The sequence below is a fragment of the Sinocyclocheilus anshuiensis genome, unplaced genomic scaffold, assembly GCF_001515605.1.
Source record: "Sinocyclocheilus anshuiensis isolate Anshui unplaced genomic scaffold, SAMN03320099.WGS_v1.1 scaffold263, whole genome shotgun sequence".
Taxonomy (NCBI): Eukaryota; Metazoa; Chordata; class Actinopteri; order Cypriniformes; family Cyprinidae; genus Sinocyclocheilus; species Sinocyclocheilus anshuiensis.
Window position 1 is genome coordinate 114,781 of NW_015549593.1, and position 18,368 is coordinate 133,148.

Here is an 18,368-nt window from a genome sequence, read left to right on the forward strand (position 1 = left end):
GGGAAAACAGAAAAGGGCTGTGGCCTTCCATTTGCCAAAAATTTCAACACACATAATGTTCTTTTAGTTTTGGATCCAACTGTCTACAGGCGGGAATTCAAAAACCCATGACTTCGATTTGTACTTTTAACAAAACCCCTGGAGCTGTCAAAAGTCTGCTGGATGAGTTAAAATGACACATTTTGCATCATCCCGCAAACTTTTGCTGACAAATAAACAGGGATATCTGAGTGCACGTAACATGGAGAAAGAGTACACATTGTTTGTTTTCATATACTAACATATTAGCAATACAACGTTGGTTGAAAATTGCCAAACTTATCCTGTAACTATCTATTGAACTGTTAAACTGTTGCATAAAAGAAAGTCATAAACACTTGCACATATGTGACCCTGGATCACAAAACCAGTCTTAAGTCGCTGGGGTATATTTGTAGCAATAGCCAAAAATACATTGTATGGGTCAAAGTTATTGATTTTTCTTTTATGCCAAAAATCATTAGGATATTAAGTAAAGATCATGTTCCATGAAAATATTTTGTACATTTCCTACTGTACATATATTAAAACTTAATTTTTGATTAGTAATATGCATTGCTAAGAACTTCATTTGGACAAATTTAAAGGTGATTTTCTCAATATTTACATTTTTTTTTGCACCCTCCGATTCTAGATTTTCAAATAGTTGTATCTCGGCCGATACATGTAAATCCCAGCAACAAGTACTTCTGATTTTCTTGGTTGACCCTCTATGCAGCTAATTTGAAACACAAGAGCAAAGCTGTCTAATCCTATATTCTCTGAGACAGTCTAATTTAGCTTTTAACTCAATCAGAGACTGACTGAATCCACTGAGTATTGCATCATGATTGACGATGCTCTTTCATCAGCATTATCTTAAAAACTTTAGCTGTCAGTAAAACCACACCGATCTCATTGATGCAACACAGCAGCATCCTTCAATCAAACAACAAAACGCAAAAAGCTTCTGAATCCAGTACATCAAAGCATCATATTTCACAGCTCTTCAGCTTGACCATAATTGTCCGGTGCGGCCCACAGGATTGACAGGCTGATGGAATTATGCTTGACAGGTTTGAGGACCCTGTTGAACGCTGGTCTGTAGTGTCAGTGACAGCACGTCTAAAAAGGAGCATCTCTCATTGACAGATCATTTTATTTATATAACCTAATAATATTCATCATGTCTAATGGACATGACTAATTTGAAATGTTCCAGGAAGTGAAGTGTGGTGCAAAGAGGAACTAATAGCCTCTTAAACAGAAGCCTTTATGATGTGAAATCTATTCATTTCTCTCCTCATTAGGTAAATTAGATGTATATGGTCCACTGAACATGTGAGTGCTCCGGGTCTATGTTTGTATATTTAAAAATAAAGAATGTTGGAGAGAGAAAGGAAGACACTTTTGGTTGTTTCAGTTCTCAGTCCCACGCTCCTATAAGACTTGGACCCCCCAAGAAAAACTAAAAAATAAATAAATGTGCTTCAATGATTTGCTAAATATTGTCAAGTTATTGCTCTTCTTAACTTTTATCTTGTTTAGATGTTGAATTTTTAATTTCTTATTTATGTATTTTTATTTTTCATCAGTGAAACACGTGAGAATAGACAGGAGTGAGAGAGGGGTGGGTTTGATTGGGACTTAACCCAGATCTTTTTTTTTAAATGAAAAAAGTAATTGCTCATAATCTTGAGTTATGCGGTATGTTACCCCATGCTTACCTTTGTACTAAACATTTAAAACAAACTAGCGGATAAGTTTGACACTTATTATAAAACAACATAAAAGTTAAAGGGTTATTTGTTCACCTAAAAATGAAAATGTTCATCTTTTACTCGCCCTCATGTTGTTCCAAACCCATGAGACTTTCTTTCATCTTCAAAACATAAATGAAGATATTTTAATGAAACCTGAGAGATTTCTGTCCCTCCTTTGAAAGTGTCATGCAAGCACGTTTGAGCTTCAGCAAGAACCAGTGAAGTTCTTGCATGTCAAGCATTTAAGGTTCAGCTTCTGTTTAACATATTTGATGAGCTTTATGCCTTTATGCTTTATGCCTTGATCAGTGCTTATATGTTAAACAGCCAAGTTCAAAATGTGATTGTCATAGTTTTTGGTGAATGGACTTTCAATGGAGAGACAGACATTTCAGACAGCATGTTTATTCTGTGCCTCTTGCTCTCGTCACTAAGCGTTTCTATTTCAATCTACTCAGAACAGTTCTCTAATCATTCCCTGGGGATGTTTGCAGTGGCACTTAGCAGTCCACAGTTGCCAGCAGAATGAATAATGGTCCAGTTATCCAGACATCATTAATGTTTTAATAATTTTCAAAGACAGATGAGTATATCACACACATGAGCTCCCAGAGTGCATTCTGAATGTTTCATCCAAATGGCGCCTAAAATTCAGATGACTAGTCTCTGTTATTTATTGATCCCTCTCTCTTCTTCCATCTTTCTTTCTGGCTCTCCATCTATTTTCTCACCATTTTTAGGTTGGAGCCGGAAACAAGACCGCTGTCAGCGGGAAGACTTGTACCCTCTGGTGGAGTCCGAGCACTGTCCGTGTGAGGAGTTTGTTTCTCAGCCATATGGTAATTGGACGTCTTGTATCCTATCGGAGACCCCAGCACAAGGATCCCTCCAGGGATGGAGGGGTCAGCAAGAGGCGCGTGACTGCGGTCAGGGATTGCGTTATCATGCTGTGGTCTGTCTGGACCACGAAGCCCACCTGGTTAGCCCAGACCGCTGCAGTGAATCAGGTTCATCTACTCATTTCTACCTCCTTTTTCTCTCGTTCTCTCTCTCAGTAAAGAGCCAAGTAATTTTTCCTCCGCTGGGAAGGCAAGCAGTCATTAGTCATATAGGAAGCTGTGGGGTGCCCTGAACTGTCAGTGTAAATTAGACGGAGGTCTCAGCATCGGCACCAGGTGTTTCCACTAACGTTGTTAGCGTGATGTTGAATGGCAGGGGCTCGGCCGCTCTGATTGCTCTACATGCTCTTTCGCAGGTCTGATGGAGGAGGTCTGCCACATACCCTGCCCTCTGGACTGCAAGCTGAGCGACTGGTCGCCGTGGTCGGCCTGCAGCGCCTCCTGTGGCAGCAGGCTGAAAATCAGGTCCAAATGGCTACGGGAGAAGCCATTCAACGGCGGGCGGCCATGCCCCAAACTAGACCTGAAGAATCAGGTGAGATGTGCGGTCCCAGTAGGGAAATAGTATCTCTGTGGGCTTCCACCGCCATATGGTGGATCATCAGTGAGAAGCGAGTAATGAGAATCATTAGGGTCTATGATCGCAGGCATCATGATTCAGATAATCGCTCATGTAAACTGTTTCATTTAGGGCCTTTAACACATCTGTTTTTATTGAATGCCTGAAATATCCCCAACTGAATATATTTAAGCCGCCTAGAGAAACATTTAGCATTTTCAGCACGGTTAACATTCAACTCATTACCATTTCACCGCTTAATGCATGTTAGCCTCTTCATTAAGTGCAGTTTACCGAATGTACTTTAGTCTCGAAGCTAAAATATGAACAAACACAATCTCCTCATCCTTTAAATAGTTAATCTCTCACAGCGAGACAGCACAAAGGTGCTAACAAGTGTCCATGTAAATACTGTTCCTGATTGCTGTAGATTTGTGCTCTTTGCAGAAAAACATGCCCATTAGCGCAGACTGTCTTTTTGTGATCTCTCCTCTCCTCCTTTCACTGTCAGCTAGTTGGGACAGTTTGTACAAGTGTGTTAAACGCTGTCTACCAGTCTTTATCTCACTAAAGCACACATATGGGTCGCATATTTTTCGATCTTGGTGATAGAAATGCTTATTTGGTCATTAATGATGTGCTTTATGCATGAGTAAAGGCATTGTTTGAGTCTGAATTAGACATCACCTCATCTGCAGAAAACGAAAGAATAGCATAAGGAAGGTACATTCGTTTATGAGTACATTTGCGACAGCTTGTTCCCAGATGGGTCTTGCTCTTATAAATGTACTGTGTGTGCTGGAATGGGCTGCAGAGGACACACTGGTTTCTAGAGGTCAGTATCCAGATGAGGCAGTGTGCGTGAAAAATATTCAAATGCATTCTTTTGCTGCTGTGTGTACAGATGGTTAAGTGCCTACTAACAAATTTTATGGGCCCACTGTTTAACAGGACTCAAAATACCCCTTTGCTAAAGGCAGAGTTTGCCTTGGCTAATGCCCCCTCCAATCTTTTGGGGAGATGAACTCTCACTGTTAACATTTTGCAAACGACCACTCTGTGGTCTTGGCAGAGAGGCTGTGCAGCTGGCGGTTTTTGAAGCGGCCCACACTGCAAAGGTGTGGAGATTGAGATTTTTTCATAAGTATTTTAGAAAGTCACCACCAAAGCCACAGTGGATTTGTGTGTGTGAATGTGTTTGAGTTTGAGAGAGACCCTGATGAAAATTGTGTCACTCTGAGGATGCCCTCTTATAGCTCAGAAGCCTTAATGGAGTTCTCAGAAGGGTTTAATGGGAAATGTTGGAGTTCATATTGAAATCTCAGAATTTTGAATGCAGTCTTTGGTATCTTGATATATCTGAGCACATTTATTGATTGAAACTGTTCTGATACTGAAACTTTAGAGAAGACGACATTTTTTCTTTACACTTTCATGCATTTGGCAGAAGCTTTTATGCGAAGTGACACAGCATTCAATATAACATTTCATCAGTTCATGCATTCCTTGGGAATCGAACCCATAACCTTGGTGTTGCAGCACAACTCTCCACTTGCTCTTTATTTAATCTGAATAGTGATACAATTGAATAGTGTCAAAAATTGAAACTTCAGGATACTCTGGGCTGAAACTGAAAACGCTGACAATTTTAAATGAGCCTTTTAAAACAGGGTTGAGAGACTTCCACTTTGCATGTGTTACATTACATTTTTGTTTAAAATAATGCATTCTTTTGCAGCAGATCAGATCACATGTCTGGAGTGGGCTTTGATGTTGTATTCTCTCTAAGTAAATTGTTTGGAGCGGGACTAGGTAAGGAAACTTTGGCTTGTTATGTGTCTTTGATAATCTGTCTCTGGCTGTCTGGCCTCTACCTTTAACAGGCAATCCTCACTTTCCCCAGTGCGGCTTTCTGCTGTGAGCCAAAGAGCCGGGCAGTGCTCTGTATTCATTCATTATTTAGACTTTCAGGTATTACAGGCTCGGAGAGGCCTGTCACAATCACTAGAGTTCCTGCTCCCTTCCGGACTAGTAAACAGCTGACCATGTTCAAGACCAGAGCTGTCTTTCCACCACTTATCTATTGATCGGCTGTCTGAGATGCTCGCCCTATAAGGACATGACACAGGAGTAGGGCTGCAGCGCCTTCTTCCCGTTGCTCACAGCTGTTAGTGAGAACCCAACCCATTTTCTTTCTCCTTCCTGGAAGGACAACTTATTTAAGCAGTAATACAGCTTACCATGCATCAATTGAGGACATGCAGTGTTCCATCTCATTATGCCGATAAATGCTGATGATTCTGACCGTCTTTGCCCTGTGACTGTCTGCAGTCAGCCGCGCCGATGGGAGACGGGATGATGCGCGACCTTCTCCAGATGTTTCCTCTTGCACCGTTCCCCACAGTGAGTCACTCGACAGAGATGAGATTGATATTCTTATCTCACCTCCTCATGCTGTACAGATGATGAGCCACTGTGACGGGAGTGGGAGGAGGTTGTGTGTGAAGGGACCTCGTTCCTATGCTGCATCTTACTACTGATCTGAAAATTGAACTGAATGGGAACTGGCCACATTAGTGCCACACACTCCTGATTCTGAATAACCACCTTAAAAAATAATTTGATTGGTTTAGCAGTTGTATTATAGGGATGTCACCATGTATTTATTCACATGTCACACATTCTTTTCATGGAACACAAAAGGAGTTATTTAGCAGAATGTACAGGCTGCTCTTTTCCAAATAATGAAAGTAGATGGACTTTTGAACATAAGATAGAAGGGAGGAAGGATGGATATTTACTTGTGTTTTCTCTTGAATTTATTGTAGATTATTACATTATGTGGCATTAGAAGCCTGATTGGGAGCCTTAGTACTCAAACATCTCTGTTTGAGTACTAACTCAAAGAAAACAACTCAAATCTCTGTTTAGTCATTGACTGACCATGCCGCTGGGCAGCAGTCTTTGGTTTCGAACAGCAATTTCATTGGTTTGTTTAGATGCTTGAACAAGATTTGAGAGCACTTCTGTATTGATTGAAATTGATATTTCTTGCTCTGCTTATAAATGACTTCATGTACTTCATTACAGTGCCGTGCATAGCAGTATGAACCTCACATACTGTATATGACTTGTACTAATTTGTGTGAAATAGTCCATGTTTCTGAATTGCTAGTGACATGTAATTTTCTGGCTCTCATTTTTATGTGTAGGATCCTCATTACTAAGTGTGGGAAATGGTGATGTTTCTATCAGATGCAACAGATGCAGTTCTCCTCAGGGCTGGTGCAGTCTCCGCCGCAGTTTGAAGTCTGTTTTACCCGCAGCGGAGGGCTCTCTGCTAGATTCGCTGTGTAAAGAGCATTCTTCTTGCCCATCTCCAGAGCTGGGTACCATATGGTAGCCATCATGTGCGCTGAGGCAGACTGTTCTGCTGATGAGATGAGCCTATGTTCACAAGGCTTGCATAATTTAACAATCTCTGTAAATCTGTGCTTAGAAACCAATCTCCATATAAAACATTTCTGCCTCTCCCAAAGCTTCTAAATGAAGCACGTCTTTAGCTCAGAAGTAGACTTTTAGAAACCATCTTGTCATGCTTTTGTATGCTGTGAGTGCTTTGCAAGATTATATGCACTACAGCGGAAATATGATGAAAGTCTGTTGTTAAACCTCACAAAGACATTATACTTCTGTGAACACAGATTTTTATCATATTACAGCATGTTACAATTATCATTAGATTAGTTTACAAAGCTACCTATTGTTGGCAACATGGTGCAGTGCTTAACATTCAGGTTCTTAATATGGAACTGTGTTGCTTATGCAGATAATTATCTGTGTGTTTTGTGTTTTCCTTCTCTCTTATTTACAATATAAATAGTAGTAAAATTGAAACTTGAATTGAAATTAAATGATTTTCAGTATTTTTTTTCACACAAGAAATGGAAGCATGTTTTCTTCCTTTCCTTTGAAATATTATAGAACAGTACAAGTATTATTAGAGACAATGTTTGAAATGGCACCTATAGAAATTAGCGTTGTATTATATAAATATGCGGTAGCACTTTACAATAAGGTTTCATTAGTTAATGTTAGTTAATGAATTATAACATGAACAAACAATGAACAATACATTTATTACAATATTTATTAATCTTTGTTAATGTTAGTTAATTAAAATAAAGTCATTCATTGTTAGTTCATGTTCATTCACAGTGCATTAAATAATGTTAACAAGCACAACTTTTGATTTTAATAATGCATTAGTAAATGTTGAAATTAACATTAACTAAGATTAATAAATGCTAGAAGTGTTGTTCATTCTTAGTTCATGTTAACTAAAGCAGTTAACTAACGTAAACTAATTAACCTTATTGTAAAGTGTTACCAAATATGCTTATGCTTAAATATGTATTTCATTGTATTTAATAAACTAACTTTTATTTTTTGGGACAATGAACACTACATTTACCAGAATTTTATGAGAGAGAAAAAAAAACTATTTAGATCAAATAAAAACAGCTTTGGTGAGCAAAAGAGACTTTAAAACAAAAATTTTGAATGGTAGTGTATAGGGGTGTGATGAGATCTCGTGGCACGAGATCTCACGAGAACGTGACGATATCCTCACGCAGACCTTTCAGATATATTTGCATTATACTGGCTCCTTCACAAGTGGTGGTAAGATATTTTATGTTACAGCAGGCAAGTGGCCGCATGATAAGTGGGAAAATTACACAGTGTAGTCTTTATCCAGTCATAAAAACAGAATTCACAGTTTAACGCTGAATGTCACGGAATTTGTCAAATTTTGAATGAATTAATCAAAAGTAGGTCATTACACTTAAATCAGATCACAATATGGACTAGTATCTGTAAATATTAAGCTGCAAAAGTCGATTTAAATATGAATCCTGCATGTTCTGCCTGTCTCTGTTAATGAATGGCGCAGATGCGCGGTTTCATTTACTACACACACACTGAAGCGCGCGTGACACTCGCAGTGATTTCAGCATCTGCCGTCTCACTAAATGAGGACGTAAACGCATGAACAACATCTCCAGAACTGCTCTGAGAGTCACTTCATGAACATTTTAGCGTTTGATTTGAGTAAAACTAGCACACAGAACTGTAAAAGTATTCACGGCAACCCCTCAAAATAAAAGTCCGGTTTGATTTTAAAACATTTTGCCTATAACTATTTTTCAATAGAATGTACATAGCCTACTACTACTACTAAAATGAAACAAACATTATTTTTTAAGGAATAATCAAACAAAACATTTGTTCCATGTTTTAATTTTAATAGTAAATCCCCTGTGTTTGCCAAAAAATCTTGTTTGCTTAATTTTCAATAAATAAAAGATCAAATATAAATTAACTTAATATTTTATGCCTTCATTTGATAACCAGAAAAATTTAAATACACAAGACAGAATCTCTGAGGGAAAAAAAAAATTCATAAGGCTACTTTAAGAAAAAAAAAAGAATAAAATTATTAAGTTGGTTTATGCATTCAAATAATTAGACATGCTAAAACACAGAATTTGGTAACAATAAATAATATGGTGAGAAAAAATAAAAATTTCATAGGGCATGTAATTTTTTTTCATGTAATTTTTGTTAAAATTTTAATAAATTGATGTGAAAATGTATAAGTTTAATGATTTTAGTTAATTAGACATGCTTTTTAATTAATAACATTTAATTTAACTATTAAAAAGGAGTTGAGAAAAATTCAAATGGAAAAAACGGAATTTGGAAAAAAATAAAACGGAATTTAGGAAAAAATAAAACGGATTTCATAGGGCCCTAACTATCCCTCAGCCTTGCCGCGACCCCCAGTTTGGCATCCCCTGGTTTATTCTTTCAAATTGACACATTAATCGTGTTTATTATATATTTTTTTATTAAAGTGGAAATCAGTTTACTAAATAATGTAAACTTGACTGACTGCTTCACTTCCACTTTAAAGGGATATTTATGTTGTTTATTATTTATTTTTATTTATACTATTTATAATTTTTGTGCAATTACTTGCCTGTCAGTTGAGTTTGTGGCAAAACATTTATCCTATGAGCTTGAATTGCACTTAGATTCATTTATAATCAGAGAACATTTCAACAAGAGGAGGCGTAAAAGGGTGAAAGATTCTTTGCTCGCAGTGACAATGCTAGCATTAGATTAGCGTCATCGAATATTTATTTATCGCCACACAACCAAGGCAGGTGGAATCTGTTTCTGTGATTTTTCGCATGAAGGAGCTTTATAATAAATGTAGAAAGCTATCCGTTTGCATTCCCATCATCTCAGCGAAACAACTTCAGTTTGATTCAAGTCCTCTGAAGCAATTTGATCAGTTTGTATGATACACACAGTGAAACTTAAGTAGTTATTCACTCTTAAATCAAATCTAATTATTAATCAACTCTGTATACAGAACCCAAATTCAAATGCAATGACGTCAAACCTCTCGAGTTCATGACGTTAAGTCACATGACCTGGGTGGAATTATTGCACATGGTGTAGAATGGTGTAAATTGGAAAATTGCGAAAATATTTGCGAACAATCCATTAATAGACACCAAAAAGCATTCCAATCTACAGCAGACCTGATTAAAGCTGGAAACCTCGAAAAGGCAGGTTGAGAAGATGAGTGGTCTGTTGACAGCCTTCAGTTAAACTTCAGTAACTTCAGTTAAAAGTTGTAAAACCCATATGGTCGGTGTTCGCACTCTTGTTCCTCCTCTGATAATCTTCTGTATCACACAGTCGTTCTGAATATGCATATTGTTTGGTCCCCGGTGGTGTGGTGCTCAATTTGCTCTTGGAGTCTTTCCAGCTTTGTGAAAGTTCTCCTGCAGTCCAGATGGCCTGGAGCATTTAGCTATGATACAAAGGTTAGCCATCACTTTATCAACTAATTAGAATAACGAAACAAGAACTGCGTGATGATATAAATAATAAATGGTCACTTGTCATCTGATAGCTATGGAATCCCCTTGTTGGGGAAAAAAGGTCAGAAATGTAACTCTTGAGTATTAATCCAATGAAAGCTCTTGGCATTAGAATGAATAGCTGCTTAGTGTTTGAATCTGCAATGAATGAAGGACTAATATAGAGGTATGAGAGGTATTAATCGTCGCTTAAAAATGTGTGTGTGTGTGTGTGTGTGTGTGTGTGTGTGTGTGTGTGTGTGTGCGCGCGCGCGCGGAGTCTTTTAAAAGATTGAATTAGTAGTAAAATGTGCGTTTATAAAAACTCCTCCACAGTTTCAGAGAATGTATTGCGTTGAGAACGGGAAAGAATAATCTGCCACACTGAAATGATTCCTGTCAAGACAATTTTGTTTGTATCTGATCATTCAGTAGAGTTTAAAGGAATCGTTCATCATTACTCACCCTCATTTAGTTACAAACCCTTATGACAAAAAGATTACATGATTATGGATCATGTGGAGATTTATTTAAATATGTGCCTGGCAGATGATGATGGCATTTCCTCATTCTACTTAAGCATCTTAAAGAGTTTTCCATTTCCATGGGCTGCTAGCTGGGGGGGGGCGGGGCACTGTTTTCTCTAAAGTTGCTTTGAAATAATGTATAAACTACAGTTCAAAAGTTTGGGGTCGATGAGATTTTTTTTTTATATTGTAAAATAAATATTTCATGTTCAATCATTTATTTGATTAAAAATGCAGTAGAATATATTTTTAAAATGTACTTTATTCCTGTGATTGAAAGCTGAATTTTCAGCAGTCATTACTTCAGAATCACATGTAGTCAATATTACTCAAGCTATATTTCAACCCTTCAGAAGCCGTAATACCTTTGTGCAAGGAACAGAAAGAAATTAAGTTACTCTGGACTGAAAATCTTGCCATCTGCCATTACTCTCAAGTCTCTCACACTTCTACAAAAATCATTGAAAAAAAGGACTTTAAGGTGAGTAAATGTTGGTGCATTTGTAAAACAAAACAAAAAAGGTTATCCCATTCCATTTAAGTTTTCGCAGATCTTTTATTGGCAGCTGTCAGATAAAATCACATATAGTCTGGGATGTCCTAAAACATTGTTTTGGAGCTTCAGTGTGAGCACAATAGATCTGCCCTTTAGCCCACCAGTACTTCCTGAAATCTCATCCTTTTATTTTGTCTCCCGTTTTTGCCTAGTATCAGCGTTTCAATATCAGAACATCATCTTAAGTGTATTAGAAACCATCACCGTGGTAGCATTTATCTCCCTGTGTTTCAGTGTACCCCGATTGTTTTGTCTGATTCCAGGGGCCAGTAGACAGTAATGGCCCAATCTGTTTAAAGTTTCAGTCAGGCTGTGACACTTAAAGAGATTTATAGAGTCGAGAGTTGCCTGCTAGGCTTACCACTGCTGTCTCTGCTGCTCTCATGTTAGGGCTCTGTGTGTTGAATGGAGGTGTGCATATATTACATGCACTGCGGATGCCCTCAGTGTTTCCTTTGTGCTCTTTTAGTACTGCTTTGACCCACTATGCACAACAATTATAGCCCTCTTTTATAAGTATCTTGTTGTTAGTCAAAATATGCTGTATGAATAATATGATATCAGAACTTTGCAGAATACAATATCGTGCAGTATTATATTACAAATAGCCTACATATACTGTCTGTACATTCCATAAAATATTTTTTTTAAATCATTGAATGTTTAAATATTTTCATTTAAACTGTTTTTCATTATTGAATATCAAAATATATATTAATATGAAGACTCTTGAAAATGTATAAATAATATTTTACAAGTATATTTCATGTTTACAGTGGCCTGAAACAACATTTGGACACTTAAAAATGAATGTTTTTGCATTAGATGCAAAATGTCAAACTAAGAGTCATCTACAAACAAATGTTCCTTTTCTCAAAAATATCTTCACCTTTCTGAGCCATTTTTGCATTGATTGGTCTTGAGCAGGCCCACCGAGGTCCGGACCTCTGTAAATTTTTCATGTTCAAAATTAAAATGTGTACTTTGAATTACTAATTTGCTGTTAAACTCCTCATATGAATGCCTGCATGACTTGTATAATTCAGTTTAGACAGTTTGCAAGAATGTTTAGCATCCCTGTTCTGAAAATGATCGCTGCGAGACGCTGGCGGAGTGAACGAGGCTTGAGAGATTTGTGAGTGAGGGCGCGGGCTCATCCTCCGTGTTACCAGATCCAGCTATTATAAGCTTTTTTTTTAGACTTGTCTTTTCCACTTAATTTAACACTTTAGAAAGTTAATAAAGTAGGAAGTTACAGTTTAGAGTCAGCTATATCTTTATCTTATCTTATTTGCAAAAGATTGGAAATAATTTCGGTTTATTTTTATTTATTTTTAGTTTTTTTGTTTGTTTTTGTATCAATATCTGGCAACACTGCATCGCCGGCACTTAAACTGAAAGCAATCAAAAAAGCCCATGGACAGGTTTTTGCTGACAGGATACGACATTCGGTAAGGAAAACGCGAAAATTATCATGATATTATCTGTCATAAACGTTTGACGTTATTTCACTAATTTTCAAAGCCTGGGTACGGCCATGGTCTTGAGGTGATTTGTTCATCAATTTCACATCGTGAAATATGAAAGTGTCCCAATATATTTATCGTAATTTTAAACAGTATGATAACTTTTAAGTTCAAAAACTTTTAAGTTTAAAGTTTTGGTCAGCTTTCCTCTAGTGTAAAACACTAATTATTTTCTAGACTTTTGAATATTTATGCAATTTAGAAAGTTAATTACATTTTCAATCTGGCAGCTTACCGTGGTTATTACTGTCTTCATCTTCATCCTTCATAATTACACACACACACAAAGCCAGAAAATCTGCATTAAATTTCTTCTGTACTTTTGTAATCTGTTGAAGGGAGTTAGTCCAGAAAGCAACAGGCTATTGCACAGGAGAAGCTAAAGCTCAAAACTAATATATATATATATAATTTCTCTTCTCTCTCCTTTGCCTGTCATGCACTGCTAATACGGACATCTTCAAAGGCTCAGGTCAGTGCCTCATTCTGTGTTTCTCCCTGTGCATCTGTTAACCCCACTGCCCCTCTGGCCTCCGTGGCCCCAGCCCTCCTCTGAATAAGAGGAGCACTAGTGTATTTTGATCACGGGCTGACTGAGATTTGAATTAGTATGAAGTACGTTTTCATGTCATCTCTGGCCCTTTGACTGACATTTGAGAAGGATCAGGGGACTTCATTATCTGGCCCAGAGTACCTACATCCTCCAAGAGGTTACAGGAGCTGACCTGTGAGCAGCATAGCTGGTTTATTTTTCTTAAAATATTACATCCACTTGAGAGCTAGGCAGTGAAAGTTGCTGTGAAGGGGGATAGAATACTATATTTGTGCTATTTAAAGAACAGACGGGAACCATTCCTTAATATGCCATAACCAAACGCAGCCTTTGCATTGTAAAAGTCAGACGGCAGGTTGAATATTTATTGTAGCCTCATAGAAAAACTCAGGCGCTGTAAAACTGACTTTCCCCTATTAAGGGCTTTTTAATAAAATTGTTTGCTTCTGTTGATGAGTGCTGCTGAATTAATGATTGTTTCTTAACGTGGCAATTTCATTTCTTGATATCGTCATGTTTTAGAGCTTGATATTTGTCTATGTTAATGAAATTACCCTTTTTAATGCTTCAGTAGATTTATTACCAATTTTATTCATAATCTTTTCACTCACTTCTCACATCTTGAGCATCGTCTTAACACTTGTTTGATTATTGTAATTGGAAATTCAATGACACTCATTAAAGGAGAGGAGATGAGACGAGGAGAGACTAGAGGAGACAAGAGGAGAGCGCTGATGGGGCTTTTAGCAGCTGCAGGGCCAGATGGGATATTTTGAGAGCGTGTGTTAGGGTCTGTATATCCCCTTGGGGAGGAAGCTATAAACATACAGTCTCATTTGTTCACTGTGTTTTCATAAGCCACTTTCTTACAAGGTTTGTTGGTTTGATTGCCAAGTATTTTGTAACTGCAGTGTTTGGCTTCTGGACTCATTTATGAATGAAATCATGTCTACTGAAGTTAAGAAGCAGGAGAATACCCTACATGCATCACATCAAAAAGCCTGCTGCAAATCTCTCGCCAGTCACCAGCCACAAAAAAAATAGAGCATAATCAGAGCAGACACACATCTGAAGCAAACCAAAAGGACAACAACACATGATGCTCGCCAACAATTTTCTTCTGTAATGTGACAGAATTAAATTTCTAATCAACAGAAACAGAATATGCAATGAGTAGGGCTTGATTTTGTTGATCAGAAATTGACCCAATCATGAAACTGGGTATTTCATACCACAATAGGCCAAAACCTGACTTTAAGTTTATCGTGGATGGTGAAGGGCTGTTTTCCTCCTCAAACACAGGGCAGTCACTTTTGAGGAGTCTTTTTGACCGTGAAGGATAAAGGTCAAGCTATTTGGCTACTGGACAGATTTGGCTACTGGATTAATGCAAATTCAACCAGTTGACGCATTATTAGCAGCAGTTTGCATTTGTCTCATTTCTGCAATATTTGTTTCTTCTGTGGCAATATTAGTTAATCAAAGTCCCTAATTGTAAGCCCAAAGAAATTGATCAATATATGTTCAGTGTTCCTCCCACTGTATTGCATGGAATTCCGTTGTAAAATGAGTAGAGATGGACCAGCTGTACAAAACAGTGGGACTTATATAACAATGAGGTTAAATAAAGAAAGATGTGATAACAAGAAAGAAAAGTTCTGATTTAAGACTGTCCTATGTTTAAAATTCCCAAGTGATCTATCTCTCCAAAACATTGATTTGTGACCTACACTTCTCTGTTGTCTTTCCAAACTGTTGAATTACAAACTAATTTAATAATTTTGTATATTAGTCTAGTCTAGTCCTCATAATGCCTGATTTCAACAGTAGATTGAAGCATTATGGTACTGAATATGCACATTTAATATTTTAGATGAATGCAATTGCTGACAATAATTTAAGAATTTTTAAAAACTGCAAAAACAATGTTACAAAAATAACAGTTGATATTCCGTAATCAAACAACAGTTACTGGTAACCACTCTTACTGCCAGTAAGACTAATTATATAAAAAAATATAATTTGTATATTATATATATATTTTTATATATTTTTTTTTGTTTTCTTACTGAAAAAAAAGCGGATAAAGTTCTTACAAGAGAACCATTAAACAGCCTGTATCTCTATCCCTCACAGCCTTATTTTTGTTTGCATCAGATTAAAGATGGTGTCTACTCTGACGAACATCTACAATACATTTCTTTATTAGACTTTTTGAATATGCTCAAGCATTTCTTGTTCATGTTAACCACCCTAATGCTTGAGATAAGTCATGCAAGCTTCAATATCTCGTTATATTTAAATGGATTTTGCTGTAATCAATGCATTATTGCTGTCTCTGTGTGTCTGTAGGTGTATAAGGCTGTGCCCTGTCGAAGTGAGTGCGGTCAGTACGAGTGGGTAACAGACCCCTGGTCAGTCTGCACCATCAACACAGTGGACGAGCTGCCAGCCTGTGGTGAGGGTGTCCAAAGCCGCAAGATTCGGTAAGCAAGGACACGTTCTTACAGAATAACCCCATCACAGATGCTTCTCTTGGGGGTCACAACCCACCTTGTCCTCCACATCCTCATTCCGCTGTTCTTTCGCTGTGACAGGTGTGTGAGGCGTAGCAGTGAGGATCTGGTTAGCAGTGTGAATGAGACCCTGTGCGACCAGGAAGAAATCCCTCTCCAAGCTCAGACCTGCGTCCTGCCATGCCCTAATGACTGTGTGATGTCCCAGTGGAGTCAATGGAGCACCTGTTCAATAGTAAGATGTCCTTTTTGTCTGCTGCCATATCCTCAAGGCACAATTTAAAAATTCAGCAACATTCTGAGCCAACTGTGATGCAAGGACCAGCATACAGAGACCCCAGAAAGCATTTGTGTAGTGGACACTTAAGCCAAGTGTGCAATAAGACAAATAATATTTACATTACTGTTCAAAAGTTTGGGGTTGGTAAGGTTACATAATGTTTTTAAAAGAAGTCTTGTCTGCTCACCAAGACTGCATTTATCAAAAATCATAAATATTTTAAATGTAAAATACATTTTTGAAATTGTAATTCAATTTTAATATATTTTATAATGTAATTTATTCCTGTGATGGCAAAGCTGAATTTTTAGCATCATTACTCCAGTCTTCAGTGTCACATGATCCTTCAGAAATCATTCTAATATGTTGATTTAGTGCTTAAGAAGCATTTCTTATTATTATCAATGTTGACAACAGTTGTGCTGCCTAATATTTTTATGGAAAGTGTAATAGATTTTTTCTGGATTTTTTGATGAATAGAAGGTTCAAAAGAACAGCATTTATTTGAAATAGATATCTTTTGTAACAATGTAAAAGTGTCATTTTGATCAAACAAATATTGCATCCTTCTGAATAAAAGTATAAATGTCTTTAAAAAAAGGTCTTATTGACCTCAAATTTTTTTCAATGGTAGTGTAAGTTAAATATTAATTTGTCTAGTTAAATTTATAATAAAACACTAAAAACCTTTAAAAGCTAAAACAATTAAAAGCTACACGTAAATTTAGGGAACAGTAATACTTGCTTATAAATAAGTATAAATTGTGCTTTAATTTATTATGAGCATGTGTTGCATAGAAAGTGTTACCATTACTTTTAACAGTGTAATTAGCCAATTATTAGAGTTTTAATGTGTGTTGGATGACGGCAAATATATTAGGATATTAATTAAAAGATATTAAGAAAATATATCGACCAATACTAATGAAATTCCAAAAATCGTAACAATATACTGTGTGCATCTCTAGTCCCAAAGTGTTTTTTTCAAAGTCAGTAGTAAGTTCAGGTGTAGATCACCATATTAACTATGGACATGTTCAACTAACATTTGACCAGCAATCATACTGCTAAGTCTTGCTAAGCTGTCTCCAGCAAGATTGCTGTGTTGACATTGTTTTATAGGTTAAAATTATGCACTGGTGTTTATAAGCTCGTAAAAAAATTGCCTCTAGAGACATCGTTTCAGTCTGTGAATTAAGAACAGAAATGTTTTACAGTATATTTTTGCACGAGCTCGGGCCATGACATAAGAGTGTCGAGATGTTTTGCATCTATTTGAATATTTCACATTAATTCTGCCTTGTAAGTCAAATCTTCATACAGCTCTCCAGAGTTCCTGCGGCGAAATTTCAAACATTGAATACGGAGACAACTGAAATCAGTATGCAGACGAACCTCCAGTAGTAATGAAGCATTTGTTATTCTAATTAATGTTGTGCATAAAAAGTTAGTATAGATACAATTTGCCATCGGGCCTCTGACTTCAATTCGTACTCAACAAATCAGAAACAAACTGGTTGAGTTATCCTGGCTCGGCCCAACCTACACAAGACTGCCAAGCCATTTCAGCATAATTTGGTCTCTACACTAATCACTTTAGATCGCAATTCTACCTTGTACGGTCTCAGTTCCAAGCAATGTTTGTTCTCTTCGCTATGTCAAAGCGCTCAGCCAGCACTGCGAACATGTCAAACACCAGGGTTCTGTGATTGAGCTTGTTTAATTAGTTTCGGTTTTACATAATTATGAAATGTTCCCAAAAAACCTGGGTGCACAGATATATGGCACTAGCCGAATAGAGCTCCTGCTGATGATCAGCCTCCTCAGTAGTGAGATACATGCACATGACCAGCTAGCCGTTTAAAGGGTCTCATTAGCATCTGACAGTGATGGAGATGCAGATTAGTTGCTGCCTGCAGCCTAACAGCTTCTAACAGTGCACTTAGCATCGCAAGACCATGTGGCTGCCTGACTGCTGTTTTTTTTTTATTTTCTTTTTACAATGCAGTATGACACAGCACAGCGGTTATTGCTCAGCTTGCCTATGCATATGCACTTTTTTATGTAGTGTCTAGACCAGGGGTAGGCAAGTTCGGTCCTAGAGAGCCGCAGTCCTGCAGAGTTCAGCTCCAACCCTAATCAAACACACCTGAACAAGCTAATCAATGTCTTCAGGATTACTAAGGCTATAGGCAGGTGAGTTTTTTTTTTCAGGGTTGGAGCTGAACTCTGC

At 37.3% G+C, this 18,368-nt stretch overlaps 1 protein-coding gene across 1 annotated transcript in view; it reads left to right on the forward strand.

Moving 5' to 3' along the window:
* The window catches only part of LOC107658188 (thrombospondin type-1 domain-containing protein 7B-like), a 58,671-nt gene that overhangs the window by 14,325 nt on the left and 25,978 nt on the right, over nucleotides 1-18,368 (forward strand). Inside the window, exons 3-6 of the mRNA XM_016446651.1 lie at nucleotides 2,522-2,788; nucleotides 3,037-3,215; nucleotides 15,692-15,825; nucleotides 15,937-16,090. Coding sequence (XP_016302137.1) covers nucleotides 2,522-2,788; nucleotides 3,037-3,215; nucleotides 15,692-15,825; nucleotides 15,937-16,090 — 734 coding nt within the window. The remainder of the gene's footprint in view (nucleotides 1-2,521; nucleotides 2,789-3,036; nucleotides 3,216-15,691; nucleotides 15,826-15,936; nucleotides 16,091-18,368) is intronic.